This window comes from Peromyscus californicus, unplaced genomic scaffold (genome assembly GCF_007827085.1).
Source record: "Peromyscus californicus insignis strain IS unplaced genomic scaffold, ASM782708v3 Scaffold_15__1_contigs__length_86483966, whole genome shotgun sequence".
NCBI lineage: Eukaryota > Metazoa > Chordata > Mammalia > Rodentia > Cricetidae > Peromyscus > Peromyscus californicus.
The window spans coordinates 26,673,259-26,696,334 of NW_026294447.1; the positions used below are offsets into that span (position 1 = coordinate 26,673,259).

Genomic DNA, 23,076 nt, shown 5'->3' on the forward strand with positions numbered 1-23,076 from the left:
AGCATTGTGATTATCATGACTATCATTTCAAGATATAGTGATTTTAACAATTTTTTAAAAATGTAAAGGATCAAAAGCTTATTGAGTCCTAAGTACTTTTTTTTTTTTTTTTTTTTTTTTTTTTTTTTTTTTTTTTGGTTTTTCAAGACAGGGTTTCTCTGTGTAGCTTTGCGCCTTTCCTGGAACTCACTTGGTAGTCCAGGCTGGCCTGGAACTCACAGAGATCCGCCTGGCTCTGCCTCCCGAGTGCTGGGATTAAAGGCGTGCGCCACCACCGCCCGGCGAGTCCTAAGTACTTTTAAACATCTGTAGTTCAGAGTACAAAATTTACAGTGAAACTGAAGTTTACTTTGTTTTTCCTGGAAGATTATTTTTGCTTCTAATAGAAAGAGTTGTATGTCATCCAAGTGGTAAGATGTTTAACAATAGTGCAGTTACAGTGATTTGTTGCCTAAAGCAGTTTGTGCAGGAGAAAGGGCTGCTGAAAAGTTTCTGCACCCTGATAAGCCTCTCCGCCAATGCAGCAATCCAAATCAGACCAAATCAAACTGAATTAGAAAAAGCCCAGGTTTAATAGGTAAAACACTCCTGGATGATTTTCTGGCCCCCAAGAGAGGAGAGAGACTGAAAAACCACCTGTCTGTTTGTAACATGAATCTTAAAAGGTCTTATAATAAAAAACCCAGAGCCAGATATTGGGGTGGAAGCTGAAAGATCAGAGAAGCAGAACACCAGCCACTAGCTTACCTCTATGAAATCCTCAGCCTCAAGAGAATGAGTTCCTGTTTCCTCAAGCCTTATGTACCTTTCTGTGTCCTGTCACATCACTTCCTGGGATTAAAGGCATGTGTCACCACTGCCTGGTTCTATGTCTAATCTAGTAGCTGACTCTGTCCTCTGATCCTCTGGCAAGTTTATTAGGGTACACAATATATATCCTAATAAACAGGAAATGCAAGCAAGCAACTTCCAAAAAAATGTGAGAAGTGACAGAAACGGCTGGCTACCTGGACAGTCACCAAGATTTCTCTGCAACATTGGGGCATCCATCTTCGGCCTATAGGCCTAGCATATCTGACAAACTCATCTGTGAAGCAGGATTTCCTAAGGGCCTTCCTACCTTGTCTTGGCAAGGATTGGCAGTCCTTTCTTTTGTGTCCTGCTTGTCCACTTTGGACAGCATACTGTCAACAGTTGTGGCAAGGGCACTTTCTTGCCCTAGGGCTAACTTGCCACAAAGAAAGCAAACTCCATATGAAGTTTCTTCGATGCCCATTATCTTCTCTGAAGTAGATTGGTGCTACCAGGAGAAGACATGTCTCATAGTCATTTAAAAAAAAGAAAAAAAATGTATGTTATTAAAACATCTTAAATGCAGTATTCTATAGATCTCTGAGGTGTTTGAAGATGACCTGTCTATCGAAAATGTATTGCTGTTTAACCTTGAAAACATACATAATATGACTACAAATTTGATTGTAATGACTATTAACTTGCATTTCTTATATCCTAATTAGTTGGTGATAATAACTTTCAAGAACAAGCAACTTGCATTACATTGTTAGATGAGCTATATAGGTAGAATACCTTGAACAAGATTAGAAATATATATATATATATATATATATATATATATATATATAATTTTCTAACAAAATCAATCTCAAATTTGTATCAATATATATAATTTGTATACAATATACAAAAATCCAATGCAATATAAAATATTTAAAACTAGTAGTTGCTTTTTAAGAGTAGATTCAGTAATCTACCTTTTTATCTTATCTATATGCTCCCCTTTTTTTCTTTTCAGAATAGATTCAGTAATCTACCCTTTTATCCTATTATTTCTATATCTTTTTTTTCAGAGTAGATTCAATAATCTACCTCTTATCTATATCCTCTTTTTTCTTTTTCTTTTTTTTCAAACAAGAACCCTGAATCTAATCTTCTTTGTTTAGCTTTTTTCCTGACCATTAACAATTAACAACTTGTAACCAACCATCCTAAACAATTACAATTATCCCTAACCCATTGAAAGACCAAAAACCACCCATCCTACTTCTTGGGAATATGGGTGTCGTGTTCTTAAAATTACTTTCTGCTGTCTGGGGGTTAAGACATCTTTAGGGGATCCTGAAAAGAAAATTTTGAGGTTAATTGTCAAGTCCTTGGAGAGGTAGCAGTATCATTTGTTGTCCAGCATAATGGGAAAATGTAGGGCTTGTCTCAAGTAGTCTGTGAGGCTGGATCATCTCAGCTAGCCATCTTGAAATTATTCTGAGCAGTTTGTAGTCCAAAGCTGATCTTTGGTTGGTGTTTATCAGCTTGGTGGTATTATCATCTCCCTGGTGGAATAGTCACTGTGGGACCCCATCATCTTTTTGGAGATTTCAAAGTCGCTGTTAGGCATGGTTGTGGTTCAGTGCAGAAAACTTTGTGCCACAAACGTTGGGTGCCAGATGTAACATGAATCTTAAAAGGTCTTATAATAAAAAACCCAGAGCCAGATATTGGGGTGAAAGCCGAAAGATTAGAGAAGCAGAACATCCAGCTACTAGCTTTCATCTATGAAATCCTGAGCCTCAACAGATCGATTTCCTATTTCCTCATGCCTTATATACCTTTCTGTGTCCTGCCACATTACTTCCTGGGATTAAAGGCATGTGTCACCACTTCCTCGTTCTGTGTCAATCTTATGGCTGGCTCTGTCCTCTGAACCTCTGGCAAGTTTATTAAGGTACACAGTATATCACCACATCTGTTTTCTGGGGGGCAGTTAAAATACCCTGTGAGAGTGCTCTTGAGCATCTCTGGGAAGGAGCCCTGTTTGGAATGCTTTATGAGATGAGGCAGGGTTTAGAGAGAGAGAGAGATGGGGAGAGGGACTGAGGGGTGGAGCTTCCACCAGAACAGCTGCTACTAACAAATCTGAAACAACTTTACACAGCAGTTTTTTAGGAACCAAAGGCAAATCATTCAGAGAGTAAAGAAAACATGAAGTATAGTCATCATAACAGTACTTGATAGAATATTTAAGAATTCATAATGATCAATAAAAGAAATGTATAGTTTGGTATCATTACTTCATTTCATAAAATTTTACCGTGACTTCTATATGTTTTGCTTTCTTGCTTTGTAAACTTTTCTCATGTCTATTTATAGTGGCAAATTTAATATTTTTTTGTTATCATTGACCTTGTCAAGTTACTGTCATGAATTGCTCTAACAATTTCATCTTCCCATAATTATCTGTCTTTTAAATCTTGAAGTCATCTTTATGCGACACAGGTATAAGCCAAGCACCTAGAAACTAAGGCAGGAGGATCATGAATTGGAGCATAGCTTTGTCTACATAGCAAGACCCTACCTCAATTGTCCTGTTGGAGTAGAAGTCACAAATAGGAAAAGAACAATTCCTTCAGTAATGGCAGACCCAGATTTATGAGCTAGACATACAAGCTCACTCTTACAGATGTAGACCATGAGAACTAGAGGCTATGTCTTCAGGCTGTTAAAACTGAAGTCTTATAGTTCATGTAGGTGTTCAGACCACAGCAAACTCACACCTCAGAGCTTGGCCTCTAATTCTTGACTCAGAGTTAGTGACCTACAGCTCTATGTATTTTGGTTAGAATCTTATTGCTCTGGGCTTTGAATACCAACAGCCCAGAACCCAGCAAAGAATATTAGAGCTCTTGTTTGGGTGTTGGGTCCCTCGATTCTTAAGATACTTAGCAGCCAGTTTTTACAACTCTTGAGCTTTGGGGCTCTAGGTCCTTGGCTTTTAACTCTTTCAGTAGCTTTTTGGAATTCTGTTAGTGGCTGAGAGTTCCAGTATTATGTTACCTCTCGTTCTTCATGGCCACTGACTCTCAGTAATTTAAACTTTCAGTTAGTCTTTGTAACTTTTCAATGACTGTTTTGCTGCTGCCACTTGATCAGATGAAAAGCTCTAGTGTATTTTCTGCAGTTCATGCAGCCAGCTCATCTTGACCTGCTTGTGATAAAAAGCACAGTAGAAAATACCTTTGGGAAGAGGCTTTTGCAACCAGGATAGTCCACAGGCCTGTAGCTCTACAAGTCATAGCCTTGTGTCTGTAGAATTCCTGTTTCATCAGACATGTTTCACACATGTCCCAGTCATAAGCCTCACATTTGCCCCAATCACAAGTCATTACTGAGTCATCCAGGAGCTGCACACTCCTTGCCTGAGAGTGAGAATAGCTGCAAGATGGATTCCGTCATCCAAAGGTCATTAAAGGTTGTCATGATTAAAGTCTCCAAAGGCTGATGCAAGCTGTCTGGAACAGCTATAACTAGAACAGGCCTCCTGAAAAATAACTCATGGCTTCAGCAACAGCCGTGGTTACAGAGATCTTCTTAGCTAACATGCAGTTGTTGGTGTGGATAAATTCTGTGCAAAATTCATTTTGTTTTCCTTACTCTTATAACTTTGATCATGGTATTTCACATGAACATTGGTCTGAAAATTACTGGTTCAGAGAAATGATAGGAAATTTGTCTTGGGCCAAAATAGAGAAAATTATGCTGAAAAGTTAAAGGGCTCATCCTGTATTATACAAGAATCGAGATTTCAGGTTGCATAACTCTTAGCATGTGAATCACCAACTGGGACATTATCACATAAACCTGCTCTGGGTGGGTAAAGTTGGGTCACCTAGTGGAAGTGAATGCAAATAAACCTGACAAGTCCACTCATAGGTAATAGTGCCAATAAAGGAATCACTGTTAAATATGGGCACAGCAAAAGCAGCACACCACAGGAGAACACAGTCCACCTTGAGTGACAATTAAAAGTGTGTCGTCACATACTTGAGACGTAATGGTTTGTGTCGAGAGAAAAACATGGAAACAATATGAGGGGAAAGATAGAACTGAAAAAGCATATAAGAAAACGTGTATGAATGAAAACTATAATCATTGAAATTTTACAGTAAATGAATATAGGGAGAATACTGAAGATAGAAACAAGAGTCTTAATTAACAATGGTTATTTGCAATTCATACACACATGGTTTTTACTGAGATGGCTCAGAGAGCAGAGGTACCATTGTCAAGGCTTGACAGTCTGAGTTCAGTTCCTGGGACCCACGTGGTGGAAGGAAAAACCAACACCTTTATATTGTCCTCTAACTGCAGGATGTATGCACAGAACACACACACACACACACACACACACACACACACACACACACACACACACACATCAAATAAGTGTTTTTAAGATACGACTAGTAAAAGTTTCCAAATTAGAAGAAGGTAATGTTCCAAGATGACAGCTGTGGGTTTTTTTCAGGGTTCAGAAACAGAAAGTCTCAAGACAGTATGAGTGAGAGTGTGTGTGTGTGTGTGTGTGTGTGTGTGTGTGTGTGTGTGTGTGTGCGCATGTGTTTGTATATGTAGTGTTGGGTATCAGACTCGGCCTGGCACATGGTAGGTGAATACTTTACCACATGTCTAGGCAAAATGGTAAGATGGTAAAAAGAAATTTACCTCTAAATTCTAAATACATCCCAGAACTACAGAACACCAAAGTTAAATATAACCAGAAGTTATATTGTTTTTTTTTTTTTTCTCCGAAACAGGGTTTCTCTGTGTAGCTTTGCGCCTTTCCTGGAACTCACTCTGTAGTCCAGGCTGGCCTCGAACTCACAGAGATCCGCCTGCCCCTGCCTCCCAAGTGCTGGGATTAAAGGCGTGCGCCACCACCGCCCGGCTGAAGTTATATTGTTAATAGGGACAGCCCTTGAGAACAGATAAATAAGTCTACAAAGGAATTAGTATTATATCAGAGTGACTTCACATTAGCTACAATAGCTATCATATTTACGTGAGATTGACAGCAGCAACATTTACTCCAACAGTTCTTTCTACTGCAGAGTGTGGGGGCCACATAATCACATTTCTAGAGAAAGAAATATCCCAGTAAACAGAACTTTTGAAAGATGTACTTCTGGGAAAAAAAATTGAATCCAGGGAAGAAATATAAATGGTTTGATGGGGCATATCTACTAATTCCTTTTGAAGAATTATTTTATATAAACTGTTTCAGAGAAATAAACAAGTTCTCCTTTTTTTAATGAATGAAGTTCAGCTTTGGGAACAGCACGAGAAAGCACAACTCAAATGCATCTATCACATGGGAACTTACCAGAAATCTGAAATAAATTATAAACCAAATTAAAGTTTTTACTTCCAAATGTACACATACATTTACACAATGGGTGTAACCAATATATGTGATGATCAGGTAGACCTCATAATGGCAAGGATTGTATTATATTAGGAAACTGAGATAATCTATCAGATTAACACAGTTGGTTTAAAAAAAACTGAATCCGGGTGGTGGTGGCGCACGCCTTTAATCCCAGCATTCGGGAGGCAGAGCCAGGCGGATCTCTGTGAGTTCGAGGCCAGCCTGGGCTACCAAGTGAGTCCCAGGAAAGGCGCAAAGCTACACAGAGAAACCCTGTCTCGAAAAACCAAAAAAAAAAAAAAAACTGAAATTCAACCAAATTTTACAGAGGAGTGGGACCTTTTGGGAGTCTAGGAATAAAAAATAATACCCCTAATATAATTGGTATATCTACCAAAATGCCTGCTCTTAACTATATGTTATAAGCATTCTTTCAAACTCAGGGACAAGAGGACCAAACATGCAGTGCAGGCTAGTTTCTGTCAACTTGACACAACCTAGAGTCACCTAGGAGGAGGAAAACTCAACTGAGGAATTGTCCCCATCAGATTGGCACATAGGCAAGTCTGTGGAACAGTTTCATGATTAATAGTTGATGTGGGAAGGCCCAGCACACTGTAGGTAGTGCCATATCCAGGCAGGTGGTCCTGGGTTTTGTTAGAAAGCAAGCCATGGAAGGCATCCCAGTAAGCAGTGTTCCCATGGTTCCTGCCTCTGCTCCTGCTTAGGTTCCTGCCCTTGCTTCTCTTGGTGATAGACTAGGGGCAGACAGTGAAAGCCAAACAACCATCACCACCCCACCCACACCCCCATAAAGTTGCTTTTTGATCATTTTGCTTATCACAACATCCAGAAGCAAACTAGAAAGAACAGGTACTAGAAGGCAAAGACATTTGACCATGCTTCCAAAGTGTGTTCAGAGTTTACTTCATACTCAGCCCAGTGCCACTGGATTGGGTCTGAGTCACTCACCTCTTCTAGACTGTTCCTGTAAGATCCCATCTAGACTCCCTGCTTCTGCCCCGGCTCTCGTAGACTGTTCCAACTTTAGCTGGAAGATTGAGCTTCTATTAACGTGAGGGAAATCGGGGTGCTTCTTTTTCTAAGCATGTCAGCAACTTTCTCCCTCAGTGTAGACTTTACAAGGACCTCAGTTCTCATGTGCTAATGTTCTCCTTGCTTGCATCCGTCTACCTACACAGTTTACTCTAGTACTTAGGCACTCCAGACGAGCATCTACCTCAGAGCCTTTGCATCAGTCTACCTACACAGTTTACTCTAGTACTTAGGCACTCCAGACGAGCATCTACCTCAGAGCCTTTGCATCAGTCTACCTACACGGTTTACTCTAGTACTTAGGCACTCCAGACGAGCATCTACCTCAGAGCCTTTGCATCAGTCTACCTACACAGTTTACTCTAGTACTTAGGCACTCCAGACGAGCATCTACCTCAGAGCCTTTGCATCAGTCTACCTACACGGTTTACTCTAGTACTTAGGCACTCCAGACGAGCATCTACCTCAGAGCCTTGCATCCGTCTACCTACACAGTTTACTCTAGTACTTAGGCACTCCAGACGAGCATCTACCTCAGAGCTTTGCACTGTTGTTTCTTTGGCTTCAGTCAGTTACCCCTTGCAAAGACATGCAGGCGTTACTACCTCACCTTCTTAGACCTTCTTTCACACATCTTTTTCTCTCTTGTGTCTTTTTTATTTAAAGTTAGAAATCATTTCCTTATATTTTGTGTTTATTGTCTTTTTGAGTATAGATATTTTTATTTACTCTGTCAAATTAGGTATCGTCATTATCTGTAACTTTCTAGCAAAGTAATTGGTTAATAAATATTGGTTTAATGAAAATGCACTTCAGAAGGCTGGGCAGTGGTGGTGCACACCTTTAATCCCAGCACTGGGGAGGCAGAGGCAAGTGGATGGATCTCTTGAGTTGAAGGCCAGCCTGATCTACAGAGCGAGTTCCCAGACAGCCAGGGCTACACAAAGAAACTCTGTCTCAGCAACCAAAGAGAAAGAGAGAGAGAGAGAGAGAGAGAGAGAGAGAGAGAGAGAGAGAGAGAGAGAGAGAGAGAAAGGCAGAAAGTGTACTTCAGAATAAGTGTTTCTTTTTTTTTTTTTTTGGTTTTTCGAGACAGGGTTTCTCTGAGTAGCTTTGCGCCTTTCCTGGAACTCGCTTTGGAGACCAGGCTGGCCTCGAACTCACAGAGATCCGCCTGGCTCTGCCTCCCGAGTGCTGGGATTAAAGGCGTGCGCCACCACCGCCCGGCCAGAATAAGTGTTTCTTTAGAAAGGAAATATTGGCAAAGTTGAAGGAGAAATATGTTTGTTAGATATGTCTCATTTTTTCATAACCCAAAAGATTATAACTCATTTGACGTCATTTTTATGGGCACAGCAGTTTCTGTTATGTCATTATCTGCTTCTTTCTGCATATTTTAAGTTACAAATTAAATTTTTAAATGCCAAAGAAAATTGAAGTATAGATAAAAAGATTAAGATCTTTACCTTACAAATACATAAAATCATATATTATAATGATATGATATAACACTTGCTGGTGAGTAAACATTTAGATCTCTTTTCAATAAATTTTAAAACTAAAGACTTTAAAAAAATCAAAAAAGAAGTAAAAAGAAAAAATAAGTGAATATTTCATTGTGTGAAGTATGTTCAACTTGAAAAATATAGAATTACATAAATAAGTCATATGGGATTAAATAAATATAAATAAATCTTCAATATAGTTAAATATAAATCACAACTGTATATGTAGAAGAACTTTTAAACTATTTCTTTACTTATTTCAAAACAATCATATGGTGGTATTTTATTTGTACTGAAATGTGATTTTAATTGTATGTTAATAAATAAAGTTGCCCGGGGGTCAGAGCTATTAGAGCCATAGCAAAAGCTAGGGGATGGTGGCGCACTCCTTTAATCCCAGCACTTGGTAGGCAGAGCTAGGTAGATTTCTGTGTGGTCAAGGATACAGCCAGCGTTGGAGACACACGCCTTTAATCTCAATACCATAGAAGACCTGCAGGGCTGTACATACAGGCAGTGACGAGGCAGTCATGTGTTTGGGTTTACAACCAATGAGAAGGCAGAACAGAAAGTCTATATAAAGACAAACAGACAGGAAGTAGCTCTCTTTCGGAGAAGTCTCTGGGCTTAAGAGGCTAGTTGCAGGAGGTGGGTAAGGCTCTTAGCTCTGATCTCGGCTTTCTTCTTTGCATTGGTTCTGTGTTTCTTATTTAATAAGACGGTCGGTTACATCTACACAATAATTTGACTCTCACTGTCTGAATCTCAGATTAATATTAAGTCCAAAACTCATAAGCAAAGAAAATAAATTCAGTACATCTCTTAAGCAAAAAAGAGTGGTTTTTTATTATTGTTTTTGCTTCAAGTGTGTGGTAAAAGTTTTTATTTTGTGGTCATTTCTGATTTCCTGAAATAAAAAAAAAATCATGTTGTCAGGCAACATCTTATAAAATTTTAAATTGAAATAGAATTACATAATTTTCTTCCTTCTTTCTGCTTACTCCATAACCTCCTACACACCCCACACATACAATTGTTCCCTCTCAAAACTGTGGCCTCTTTTTTTTTTTTAGTAGTTATAGTTTTGGGGTTTTTGTGTGTGTGCGTGTTTGTGTGTATGTATGTATGTATGTATGTGCATGCACACACACATACATGTGCCTAAATATATACACACAGCCTGCTCAGACTGTTTAGTGTTCCCCATTTGTGTATGATTTCTGGCCTGACCACTTGGTATTGGATAACCAATAGCAGGGCTCCTTCTCTCTCTCCTGCTCTCATTAGTTGACGGTAGTTCTTTATCTTGGGGTGGGGCACCATGAGATTTCCCCCTCTGTGTTAGCATATCTCTTGGTGTTGTACTTCTTTAGGTCTTGCTTAGGCAGCCATGTTGTTGAGCTATCATTGGTGAAGTTCCCTGGTGCTGGACAACTTTTGATGCTTCTCTTTTTTTTTCCAATATTCCGTTGATGCTTCTATTATTCTTTTCCTCTTATGTTCTTCTTTCTTCAGTTTCATCTTACAGAATAATATACCCCAAATAAGCCCAAATTGGGTTTACTCTGTTTCATGAAAAAAAAAAATTTTATTCTACAGCTGAAATTATTTACTTTGCCATTGAACTTCCATAGATCATATAGCCTTTAATTTTTTGATAATCATTTCTTTATAAAATTAATTGAAAATATAGAGATGATCATAGTAGAAAAGAGCTGTCTTAATATTTATGTAATTTATTCTTTTTTGTAATTTATTCTTATATGTCATTAAATTTTCATTAGACAAAATTTCTTGTTGTGAGCTAAAAAAAACAAATATAGATAAACTCTAATGGTAATCATGTGTTCTTTACAAATAATAATTAAAGGAGATGTGTCACAGAGTTTTACATAATTTTTAAAATGTGGTAAGTGAGTTAAGTTGTCACATGACACACGTTTGAATGAACATCACAATGCAGGAGAGCTGCCACTTAACCATTGATCACTACATCATATGTTCAGAATATTTTACCTTTGTATGTTTGTACAATGTGCATATCTGTATATCTACATGTTCATTTGTGTGAGCAGAGGCATACCCATGCCATGGCGTGCATGTGGAGTTTTGAGGATAACATCAGGTGTCAGTCCTCACTTCTTACTTTATTTAAGATAAGCCAGCTAGCCCACAGGCTTATGGGTATGCTCCCATCTCCACATCCCATTGTGCCATAGGAGCCCCGGGATTGCTGACACAGTACCAAATCTGACTGTTTGTTTGTTCTAGTCATGCGAGCGCAGAGCCTCATTTGTGTAGCGAGTACTTTTCCTCAACTCCCCAGAATTTATCTTCATAAAGCAGTCTGCTAATTTAAATTAATATTAACTTGAAATGTCTTTGATTTTTGTGGTTACTTTGTTAAATGTGCTAACAGTATTTTACATGCATGAGCTGTGTACAGTCAATTTTATATATGTATCAACATCATATAATCTAAATGCCAAGAGTCTGTTAAGCCTTTTTATCTTTTCAAAAGATTTGTATATTACTCCAAGTAAGTACTGATACAGATGATGCATTATAATTGAGGCCAGAGTAAGAAGTACCAATTTGGATTATAGCTACATTTTGATCGTACCATGAAAACTAATCATTTTCTATTCAATATGACAAGTAGCCATTTGTCAAATAGTATGGAAAGGATGTTGTCCAGATCTTAAGTCAGTATGCTCATTTATTGGTTATTACTCAAATATACTATTTTTAAAGTAGATAAAATGAGGAGTAACTTAATTTCTTTCCCAAACCATAGGTTTTATATTTTATTGCTTTAAGCAGTGTCCAATTGTAACTTCTCATTTGCACTATATCATTTTATAGTCTGTACAGTTGTTATGTAAAATGTTTTAAATAGCTAAAAATCTGGATTGTCCCTTAACACATTTTTATTTTTAAAAGATTAATGTAAGTTGATTATAGACTCCATTATTAAAGTTTACTAGAAATTCAGTGTGATTTTAGATGCATGCTTTTTATTCAGCAGTGGGTTTTTAACCAGAAATATTTGACCAGCAAATAAAATAATTTGAATATAGTTTGATCCTAATTTTATGAAGCTAAATGTTTTCAATATAATATTTATAATAAGACTAATTAAAAATTGTAACTGAATTACCAAAGTTCTAGAGTGTTATTTTGTTTGTATTCAAAATTATTTTTACCTACCATTCTTGTTGCAGAAGAAATCCTTGTCTTTGAGAGAATACAGTGGTGTTATTTACATGAATTCATATGGTGTGGTTAAAAAAATGCTAACTCCCTTATTTAATGGGATTCTTCCCTTGTGGCAGTGCAAACGGCTGCACCAGGAGCTTCACCGTCTGAAAGAGCAGAGGCAGACTTCAGCAAACAACACGAGACATCCGACTGCTGGAAACAATCAGGAACGTGCTCTGAAGGTAAATGGCCGCTCCTTCTTGCAGGCAAATGAAGGTTGTAAGCCCTCGGTGCCAGCTTTCTATGCTGCATATATCAGTTGTGTACATTTCAGCAATAGTGAGCTGTGCTGTTTGCCAACAACCCCTTCTTTAAACACAGATACAGCACCCTTCTGTTATGGTATTATTTTATTTCATGTATGTGTACATGAAAAAACAACGTAATTCTGAATTTTGAGTGGTCGTATATTAATAACTTCTAATATATATTCATTTTCTTTCTGTGTTTATGTTATTACCTTTTAGACTTAATGAAAAGTGACCACTCCAAAAGAAATAATAAATCATCAGCCTTTTCTTTGTGGCGACATTTATTGTAACAGTTTTAAATGTATTGTAGTATTTGTCACCCAGAGAACTGACACTGCTTGAAGGACATGTGAATTTGTTTGGAAACTGAAGGAGTACTTTAAATGTTAAAAGGAAAGAAAGACAATGTATTCAACTGGAACTTGAAACGTGACATATACATTTTATGACGTGTTCTGTCTCGTTGTAATACAGGTCCAGTAATCCTGAGAAAAGCCCATTAGTATGAGTCTTACTATTTGGGTAGGGAGTGTGCTCATGACTTTCCATTCTACTTTTTTCTGTCTCTTTTTTCATTCTTTCTTTTCTTTGGTAGGAGGGGGTGTTCAACACAGGGTTTCTCTATAGCCCTGGCTGTCCTGAAACTTACTGTGTAGATCAGGCTGACTTCACACTTGAAGATCCGCCTGCCTCTGCCTCTTGAGTGCTGGGACTAAAGGCATGTGCCACATGTCCTTCCATTCTACTTTTAAGTTACTACCGTTTTTAATGAAGTGTCTGTCCACTCATGGTCTCAGCTCTCAAGGTGCTTGTATGCTCATTAACAAGTTTAGTCTGTAAGGAACAAAAATACTGTCTTTTTAATTGTGTGACAAGAGATTTGCTAGTTCCCTTAAATTCAATTTTATCTTAGATTATAAGTCAGTATCATGGCTTTCAGAATCAGGCACAGTAAACCAAAACTGAAAAAACATCCTCAAAAAATGCCTTGCTATGCAAGGACGGGGACTTAAGTAAGACACCCAGCACTCAGATTAAACACTGGGTCCTGAAATGTGCATTTGTGACCAATGGGTCCCTGGGGCTTCCAGTCTAGCCAAGTCCATGAGCTGTAGGAGCAGAGAGCTTCTGTCTACAAGAATGAGATAGTGCAATGAAAGGATACCTGATGTCCATCTCTCCCTCCACATGGACACCCACACAAGAATATGCACCCACACAAGAACATGCTCCCACACAAGAACATGCACCCACACAAGAACATGCTCCTACACAAGAACATACATCCACTCAAGAACATGCTCCCACACAAGAACATGCACCCACACAAGAACTGCTCCCACACAAGAACATGCACCCACACAAGAACATGCACCCACACAAGAACATGCTCCCACACAAGAACATGCACCCACACAAGAACATGCACCCACACAGGAACATGCACCCACACAAGAACATGCACCCACACAGGAACATGCACCCACACAGCCATACACCCTACTCCTATACACACACACTGAAAAATGTGTAAGATGTTTTTCATCTGGACAAAGTACAAAACTTAGTAAAAAGATTTTTCTACAAAATATTTTTGAAATTCATGGTGGCAGACTTATAAATTAGTTGCCATTAATCCATTTTCTATTAAATTTACAAGTAGACCAAAACTATAGATAAGAGAATTATAGATTACTATGATTATTTTTAATTATCCCCAAAGAATAGATAATTTTATGACAATTAAGTATAACTTTGTAAAGTGTGTGTGTACATACAAAATGGGAAATAAGTGTTCTAAAGCCATCCTCCACCAAACATGACTCAGGACAGAGCATGTGACAGTATGTTATGGCTGTTTCAAGTTAAAACAGGACCTAAGATACACATTCTAACATAGTAATCATTAACATAGTCAAAGAGAGAAATAATATAAATTTCTGTCACTTTTGCATATTTATGGTAAATGTATTTAAATGGTGATGGCTATTTATGGAGAGAAATACATGCAAACTTCTGAGAAGTTATTAAAGTTAGAAAGGAATAAGTAGACCACCCAAGACACATGGGAGTTCAAAGCGAAAATGAATCACCTGTTTAATGGAAATCTCTCTAGACTATAACATTTAAAGTAATATGTAAATGTAACTCATGTATACTCCTGAGAAATATACTGCATTAAAATCTTTTCTATTTGATCTTTGTTTTTTCTTCAAAAGTCTGATTTTGATGTTGCATCTATTAACTAAAGCTGATTTAAGTCCTGTAAAGAGGAGAGGAAGAATCAGTTTTTGAAAAATTTCATCAACTTGGCCTTTCTGTGTGAATTGAAACTCATAAAAAAATGTCTGCTGTGCATAATGCTGACTTTTGGTCTGTTTTTAAATGATTCCTTCATGGAAAACTTAAATTCAGTATAAAAATATTATCACTCATAGTACATTTCCTTATTCTTTTTTTAAAAGATGTATTTAGTTTTATTTTATGTGTAGTAGTGTTTGCTTGCGTGTGTATATGTGCACCATGTATATAACTAGTGCCTTTGGTGGCCAAAAGAGGGCATGGTGTCACTGGAGCTGGAGTAACAGAGCTGTGAACCTCAGTGTGGGAGCTAGGAACCAAACCCAGGTAGGTCCTCTGTAAGAGTAACAAGTGCTCTTAACCACTGAGCCGTCTCTCGGGTCCACATTTATTTATTCTAATAATCACAGTTTTAAATGGTTGTTTGGGGAAATCTCACTTTCATTTGGTGATTGTTTTTCTGGTTGTCATTCAAGTTATGGATGACCCGTTTGATAGGAAACTATCAGTCCATTTATATGTACCACTATGATTTAACATTAAATTTGTATCTAAATGAACATTAACAACATTTTTAATTTAACATTAAGTTTGTATCTAAATGAACATTAACAACATTTTTAAAAGAGTGACTGTCTTTAGAAGTGTTTAATCTCAGCAATATTTCTGATATTACAAATTGTACTATCATCATTAACACCGATAAATATAAACTTTAATCAGAAACTATCAAATGTCAATAGCTCCTCAGTCAGGAGTGGGCCTTCATACTTATTGCCCTGCTTTGTGCTGGGATTTTGTCTAGTTTGAACTAATACATATCTTGTGCATGCTGTCACAGTCTCTGTGAATTCATATATGTAACTCCTGTTGTGTGCAAAGCGCTATTTCCTTGAAATCATCCACAACCTCTGGCTCTTATAATCTGAACACTTCCTCTTCTAACAATATTTCTGTGGCTTGGAGAATGGGTGTAACACAGGTGTCCCATTTATGGCTGTGATGTGCACTCAAGCATCTTAGGCTCTATACATTGACTAGTTATGGGTCTCTGTGTTAATTGCCATCTACTACAAGAAGAAGCTTCTCTAATAAAAGCTGAGAGACATGCTGATCTATGGGTATACTGATAAGTCATTAGGGATCATTTTAATACTATGTCTGTTTAGCAAAATAGTAGTAGTAGGTTCTCTCAAAATAGTAGTAGTAGGTTCTCTCTTAGGGCCTAGGGGTTATCTAGCCACAGTTTCTTGGACTCATGAAACAGGTATGGGTTTCATTTCATGAAGATAGTTTTGAATTGAGCCTGAAAGTGGTTGGTTAAACCCATAACATGTGTGCCATTATTACAGCATTGAGCATACCTTGTCAAGCCACACATCTATGTAGTTCAAAATGGTTCAGAGCTGGATTACTGTTCTTCTCTGGTACTGTTCATAGCACCTTCCAACATTATGAAAACTAGATGCTAGTAGGGATGAGGCTTTGCGATCAGCACACACTCAATTTCTCCATGTTTATGATTCAAGTAAGTGATGTCTTCAACATAAGACAATAGGAATAGGGTCTTATTGTCAGGTTCTGGATGGAGGGTAGCCAAGAGTGATGGAAGTAGCTTATAATTTTAGGATGCTTATGAGGTACCTTTGGGAAACAAGTCAAAAGAAGGTAACCCATTTCTGATTCTGTAGTTTATATTTGGTAACATGTGGTATCCATTTGCGGTATCCCTCCCATTCCAAAGTAACTCCATTTAAACTCTTTTTATATATGGATATATTTTAGGAAGCTTCTGAGTAGTGGGTTTCCATATGACTTTTTTCTTAGCAGCACCTGGAACCTTCTCCAAAATCATATTATAGAACATAAATCATGTCTCGATGAATAAAAAAAAAATAGATAATTCCTTGTGTTCTGTTTAGCCACAATGGAATAAAACTAGAAATTAACATCAGAGAAACTATAGAAACCACAAAAAAAATGAGAATAAAAAAATACATTTTGGGTAACAATGGGACATCCAAGAAATCATAGAGGAAAACTAGAATTTCTTTCTTTTTTTTTTTTTTTTTTTTTTTTTTGAGACAGGGTTTCTCTGTGTAGTTTTGGTGTCTGTCCTAGATCTCGCTCTATAGACCAGACTGGCCTTGAACTCACAGAGATCCACCTGCCTCTGCCTCCCGAGTGCTGGGATTAAAGGTGTGCACCACCGCCACCTGGAGAAAAGTAAAATTTCTTAAAGGCAGATGATAATGAACATACAACCTACCAGAACCTCTGGGAAACAGCCAAGGAAATCTTAAGAAGAAAATTTTTAGCAGTAAGTACTCATATCAAATAACCTAATGGTGGTGTACCTCAAGGTTCTCAAAACACAACAAGCAGCCAATCCTAATCGCAGTGGATGGTGTAGGAAATGATAAAGCTCAGAGAAGTAGAGATTAAAAGAACAATACACAAAATTAGCCAAACAAAGAGTTGGATCTTTGCTGGAGGCATTAGTATAACCAAACATAAATTATACTGCGAGTTATAGTGACAAAATCAGCCTGGTGGTACTGACATAAAAACAGATAGGTAGACCAATGGAGTAGAATAGAGGACCCAAAAATAAAATGTTAAAGCTATGTCCATTTAATCTGTGACAAAGGAGGCAAAAATATACATTGAAAAACAGCCTGTTGGACAAATCATACTAGCAAAATTGGATATCTTGAAAATGAATTAAATTAATATCTTTCACCTTGTGCAAAAATTATTTCCAAATGAATCAAAGATCTTAATTTAAAGTCTGAAATGTTGAAACATCTAGAGGAAAATGTGGGGAAATCTCTTTAAGTTATTGTGATAAGTAAGAAGTCCTCAATATATACCAATAACACAGGAATTAGCCCAAAGTATCAACTGATGGGACGACATGAAAACGAAAAGTTCAGCACAGCCAGTCATCAGAGCAAATGGACAGTTCACAGAATGGGAGAAAATCTTTGCCAGTCACACTTCAGACAAGGGAATAATATCCAGAGATTACAAAGAACTCCTGAAGTTAAATACCAAGGAAATAAACTGCCAGTCAGCAAATGGACTAACAAATCTAATAGACAATTTTCAAAACAGAAACGTAAATGGCCATTAAGTAGTTAAATGTGTCCAATGCCCTAACCATCAAGGAAATGCAAATTAGCTCTAGTCTGAGATACCACCACCTTATCCCAGTCTGAATAGCTATCATCAAGAAATCTGACAGCAAATCTTGGCCTGATGTTTGGGGGATGAAAATGAATACAAATAGAAATAATTTTGGAGATCCCTCAGAAGACTGAATCTAGAACTATCACCCAGCTGTTCCACTCCTTGGCGTATGCCCCAAGAACTCCTCACCCTATCACAGAGATATGTGCACCTCAAGTTTATTGCTACTTTAGTCACTCTGGCAAGGAAATGGTATAAAACCATCTCAAAGGATGAATGGATAGTGAACATGTGGGATGTATATTAAATGAAATACTGTTCAGCTCTTTAAAATATGAAGTCACAAAATTTGAAGGAAAATGAAGGAACTCAGAAAGTGTAATGTTAAGTGAAGTCATACAGTCTCAGAAAGAAAAAACAAAACCACATGTTCTTCCTATGGAGATCCATTCCTCCCCACTAGTTCCTTATTCTGTTCCTAATATCTGTGATTATAGAGATTGTAGCTTGCTTATTCAAGACTTAAAAGTTATATCCACATATAAGTGAATACATGCTATATTTTTTTTCTGGGTCAGGGTTATCTTACTCAGGATGATATTTTCATAGCTCTATCCATTTACCTGTGAATTTCATTTTTTTAACAGCTGAGTACTATTCCGTTTTTAAGTGTACCACATTTTCTTTATTCATCCCTTGAGGGACATCTAGGCTATTTCTAATTTCTGGCTATTGGAAATAGAGCATCAACGAACATGGTTGAGCAAGTGTCTCTATAGAAGGATGAAGCATCCTTTGGGCATATGCCCAAGACTGATATAGCTGGATCTTGAGGTAGATCAGTCTATATCCAACTTCCTAAGGAACTGCCACACTGATTTCCATAAGTGACTATACAGTTTTGCACTCCTACCAACAATGGATGGATGTTCCCATTATTCCACATCCTTGCCCTAACCTGTCATTTGTTTTATTGATCTTAGCCACTCTGACTAGTTTAAGATGAAATCTCAAAGTAGTTTTAATTTGCAGTTCTCTGCTGACTAAGGATGTTGAACATTTCTTTGTTTGTCGGTCAATTATATTTTCTCTTTTAAGAATTCTCTGTTCATGGTCTTACCTCAGGCCAGGATCTGTGTTGATGTCCCTGGCCCCTTTTGCCACCAAAGACCACATGGAGGCCCTGGTTCTGGGCTGCCACCTCTAGCCATGTTGGGTTCTGAGGGATGTGCTGCAGCTGAGGCTATGCTGATCTGAGTGGCCATGGTGTCAACCAAGCCCAGACTGCTGTCAAGGGTCATGTCTGGGTCCGTGGCCCTACTGCAGTCAGGGTCTGCATCGATGTCAGTGGAGCCACCTTTGACTTTGCAGGTGCCCGAGGTATGGGCCAACACCCGAGGCCAGGTTGATGCCCGATAGTCATGCTGCCACCAGGGCCGTACAGACTGGGGTGGACTGTGGTGCTACACTTGTAGCCATGGAAACATCTTGGCCCTAGCTGTAGCCCAGGGTCATGTCTGAGTCTGGCCCTACCATAGCCAGGGACTGTGCTGATGTCCATGGTTCCCATTACCATCAAAGGCTAGACAGATGCCTGTAATCTGGGCTGACATATGAGACCATGTTGGTGCCAAAGGGTCATGCTGCTGCCGTGGGCCATGTTGACAGGCTGTGGCCAGGGGCCATGTCTGGGTCTGTGTTGCAGTCCATTGCTCTTGTTACCATTGAAAGCCAAGCAACTGCCAGAGGTCTGGACTGCCACCTGGGGCAATATTGGAGTCTTGATCATGCTGCCACCAGGCTCATGCCAATCTGAGAGGCCTGCTCTGCTACTTAAGGCCGTAGTGACATCTGGGCCCAAGCTGCTGCGGGTGGCCATGTCTAGGTCTGTGGTCCTGCCACAGCTGGGGTCTGTGTTGATGTCCATTGCCTGTGTTTCCACAGGGGCCTATGTGAACCATGTGTTTAAGTATAAGGGCCATGCTAAGCTGTCCTTGCCTCTCACTCGATAAGGGAGAACCACTCCCCACCCAACCAGAGAGCTGACAATCACCCTTCAACAGCCCTGGGATAACAGACTGACCCCAGTGACCCTTGCGCAGGAAAGCTTGCCCAGCCATAATAGGAGAGCTGCCCCTCTTCCTGCCTCCTACCCCATTCTGGCACTTGGGAAAGCTAGTCCCACCCATTATCACTGGCGTTGGGGAGCTGGCTCTGCCCCTCACTTGAGGGGAGTGGTCCCAGCTGCCTGTTCAGAACAACTCAGCCACCACCCAGACATACATCCAGGTCTTTGAGTGGGCACTCCCCAACATCTACCCCATCTGTGACCTGCTGGAGTGTGTGAAGGGACTGGTCCTGCCAAACCATAGCGGCTGGATCTCTATTACTCGTGGCAACTGCAGGATATCTGGGAGGAGTTTTAGTGGGCTCCAGTATTGCTGGTGTACCAGAAGCCAGAGGCCTTGAACCTGACCAACAACACATGACATAATGAACATTTGCAAGTAAAGCTGTTTGGACAAAACGGTGTACTGCATGATACACAGCAGCTCCCAATGCCACCAAGGCAAATGAGGTGATGGAGAGGCCGAAAGACAAAGGATTGAAATGGGTTTTGTTTGTTTGTTTGTTTTTTCTTTGTTTTGTTTTTGTTTGCTTAATTAATCTTCTTATTTGCGTTTTTAATTTTTATCTTATTTTTATTATCTCATTTTTAATTTTCCTTTGTGGGGGGACACTACAAGGGTGAAGGGCAGATATGGAGGGACTGGGAAATGAATGGGATTAGAGTACATTCCCAAAGAATCAATAAAAATTATGTTAATAATAAAAAAGAATTCTCTGTTTAGATCTGCACCTTATTTTTTTAATTGAGTTGTTTTCTTGACATCCCATTTTCATTTGTTTTTCCTTTTGTTCTTTGTCTATTTTAGGTATTAGCCCTCTACAGAATGTGTATATTTTTCTTTTTTGTGATAGATATATGCATAAAAATATATTGATAGTGAAGGTACAATCCAATGTGAAACTCTACAACTCTAGAATGTATATTCTAACTGTATAATACTTATCTGAGATGAATAGACCTGGGATTTGGATAATCTCAATGTGTAATGTTTTCTTATTTCAAAGCTTTTAATAATAATGTTTTGACTTAAAAGAAAAACATTTGCAGGAAAATGGGTGTAACTAGAGATCATCATAGTAAGCAAGATAAAGCAGATTCATAAAGACAAATGGTGCATATATTCTCTCATTTTGTTTATGTGTAGTATGTGTATGTGTATTGCATGTATAGTTACATAATCATGTGTAGGTATAAGTACACATGTGTGAATGTGCATGCAAAGGCGAGACACTTATATTCCATGGCTTCCTCCATCACTCTGCACCACATATATTAGGCAGAGCTTCTCACCAGAAGCCAGAGGTCCCTGGTTCTGTTAGCATCACTAGCTAGCTTGCTCAAATCTTTTCTTCCCCAGTGCAGAAAGCACAGGCTCCGAGGCTCACCTGACATCGACCTGGGTGCTGGGATCCACACTCCAGTTCTCACATTCGAATGGAAGGCAGTTTACCCTCTGAACCACTCCCCAGCCCTGCTCTCATTTTTAAATCCTAGATTTCATAACGATATATCGTAGACATACACGTGCACACAGGACCTATGGCATAAAAGTAGAAAGGAGACTGGAGAACAGAAGGAAATGAGTAGGATGGGAGAAGGATGAGGAGGGAAGAGAGACGATATGGAATGAATATAGTTAAACACATGCTATACTTGAAAGAAACTCTCTCTATGCACACTGAATATATGAATTTTTTTATAAACCAGCCAGTTAGAAAAGATGTGTGTGCAAAGGGTTATGGGTTAGCCTTCATTGTATTGCTGTGATAAATACTATGAATAAAATCATCTTGGAAAAGAGAGGAACTCAAGGCAGAAACTTAGAGGCAGGAACTGAAGCAGAGTTCGTGTAGCACTACTACTGACTAGCTTGCTTCCATGGTTTACTTGTCTTGCTTTTTACATAACCCAGGAAACCTGCTCAGGGTAGTACTACCCATGGGGGGGGGGGGGCAGAACCCTCCAGTATCAAGCAATAATCAAGAAAATTCCTCCATTGACTTGCCTACAGGCCAATCTGGTGAAGATAATTATTTAAAAATTGCAAATTTATTTTAAAAAATTAGTTACTAAGTCCAGCCCACATCAGAGGGAAGAGGAATGCATGGGACATAAATACTAGGAAGCAAGGACTATGGCGGGGAGAGGGGGTTCAGGTAAGAGACCACCTTTCACCTCAAATAATATGCCAAAATAAAAGTCCTTACTCGGAGTGTGGCTCAGGCACTGTACTACATTCCTAACTCCAAACCTCTTATCCTGCCCCCTAGATATGCTCACTCATAGCTACATCTAAAAACACCATCCTTTTATCTTAAAAGTAACTTTGGTCAAAGTGTTTGGAGTTAGGCTTGGCCTCGTTCCTTCTCGGGCATTCTATTTTACTGTCTACAAACTGATTCTTGTACTGCTCATGCACATCAAGGTCTCAGTTATTCTCACCACTTCCATTGCAACTAGATGCCAAACTGTTTCACCTCTGCCTCAATTATTGGCAGAGTCTCTTAATGTCACCTGTGTCTGTTGTAGCATGAATCTTAAAAGGTCTTATTAATAAAAACAAACTCAGAGCCAGGTATTGGGGTGAACACTCAAAGATCAGAGAAACAGAACCAGCCACAGCTAACCTCACCTCGCCAACTTCTCAGCCTATCCTGTTTCCTCAAGCTGGAAGCCTCTGTGTCCTCATCCGAATGGATCTCTGCTGAACTGCTACTCAAAAGCCTAAAAGCTTAACAGACTCTAGTTCCTGGTCCTCACGCCTTGTATACCTTTCTGCTTCCTGCCATCACTTCCTGGAATTAAAGGCGTGTGTCACCATGCCTGGCTGTTTCCAGTGTGGCTTTGGACAGATCTCTGCCTCCCAAGTGATAGGATTAAAGGTGTGTGTGTCGCCGTTTTCTGGCCTCTATCTCTAGTGGCTGTTCTGTCCTCTGACCCCAGATAAGTTTATTAGGGTGCGCAATATATTGAGGAACACAATGCCACCACAGTCTGTCATTGTCTTTCTCTATCTCCGCACAGCCTTTGTGATGAGCTTATTAAACTGTAAGTTAGATTATTTTACTCCTCCGTTACCATATTTCACTTTAGAAACCGGACACGTACCACTCTCCTGGAACATACCAGGCATGCTTGCATCTCAGAGCCTTGTACTTC

General features: G+C 38.9%; 1 protein-coding gene across 5 annotated transcripts in view; it reads left to right on the forward strand.

Annotated features, from left to right (window-relative positions):
• Nucleotides 1–23,076, forward strand: part of Mipol1 (mirror-image polydactyly 1) — a 297,757-nt gene that overhangs the window by 140,812 nt on the left and 133,869 nt on the right. For all 5 annotated transcript variants that reach the window (XM_052738577.1, XM_052738576.1, XM_052738573.1 and 2 more), the window contains exon 8: nucleotides 12,117–12,224. In XM_052738577.1, the coding sequence (XP_052594537.1) occupies nucleotides 12,117–12,224 (108 nt within the window). The remainder of the gene's footprint in view (nucleotides 1–12,116; nucleotides 12,225–23,076) is intronic.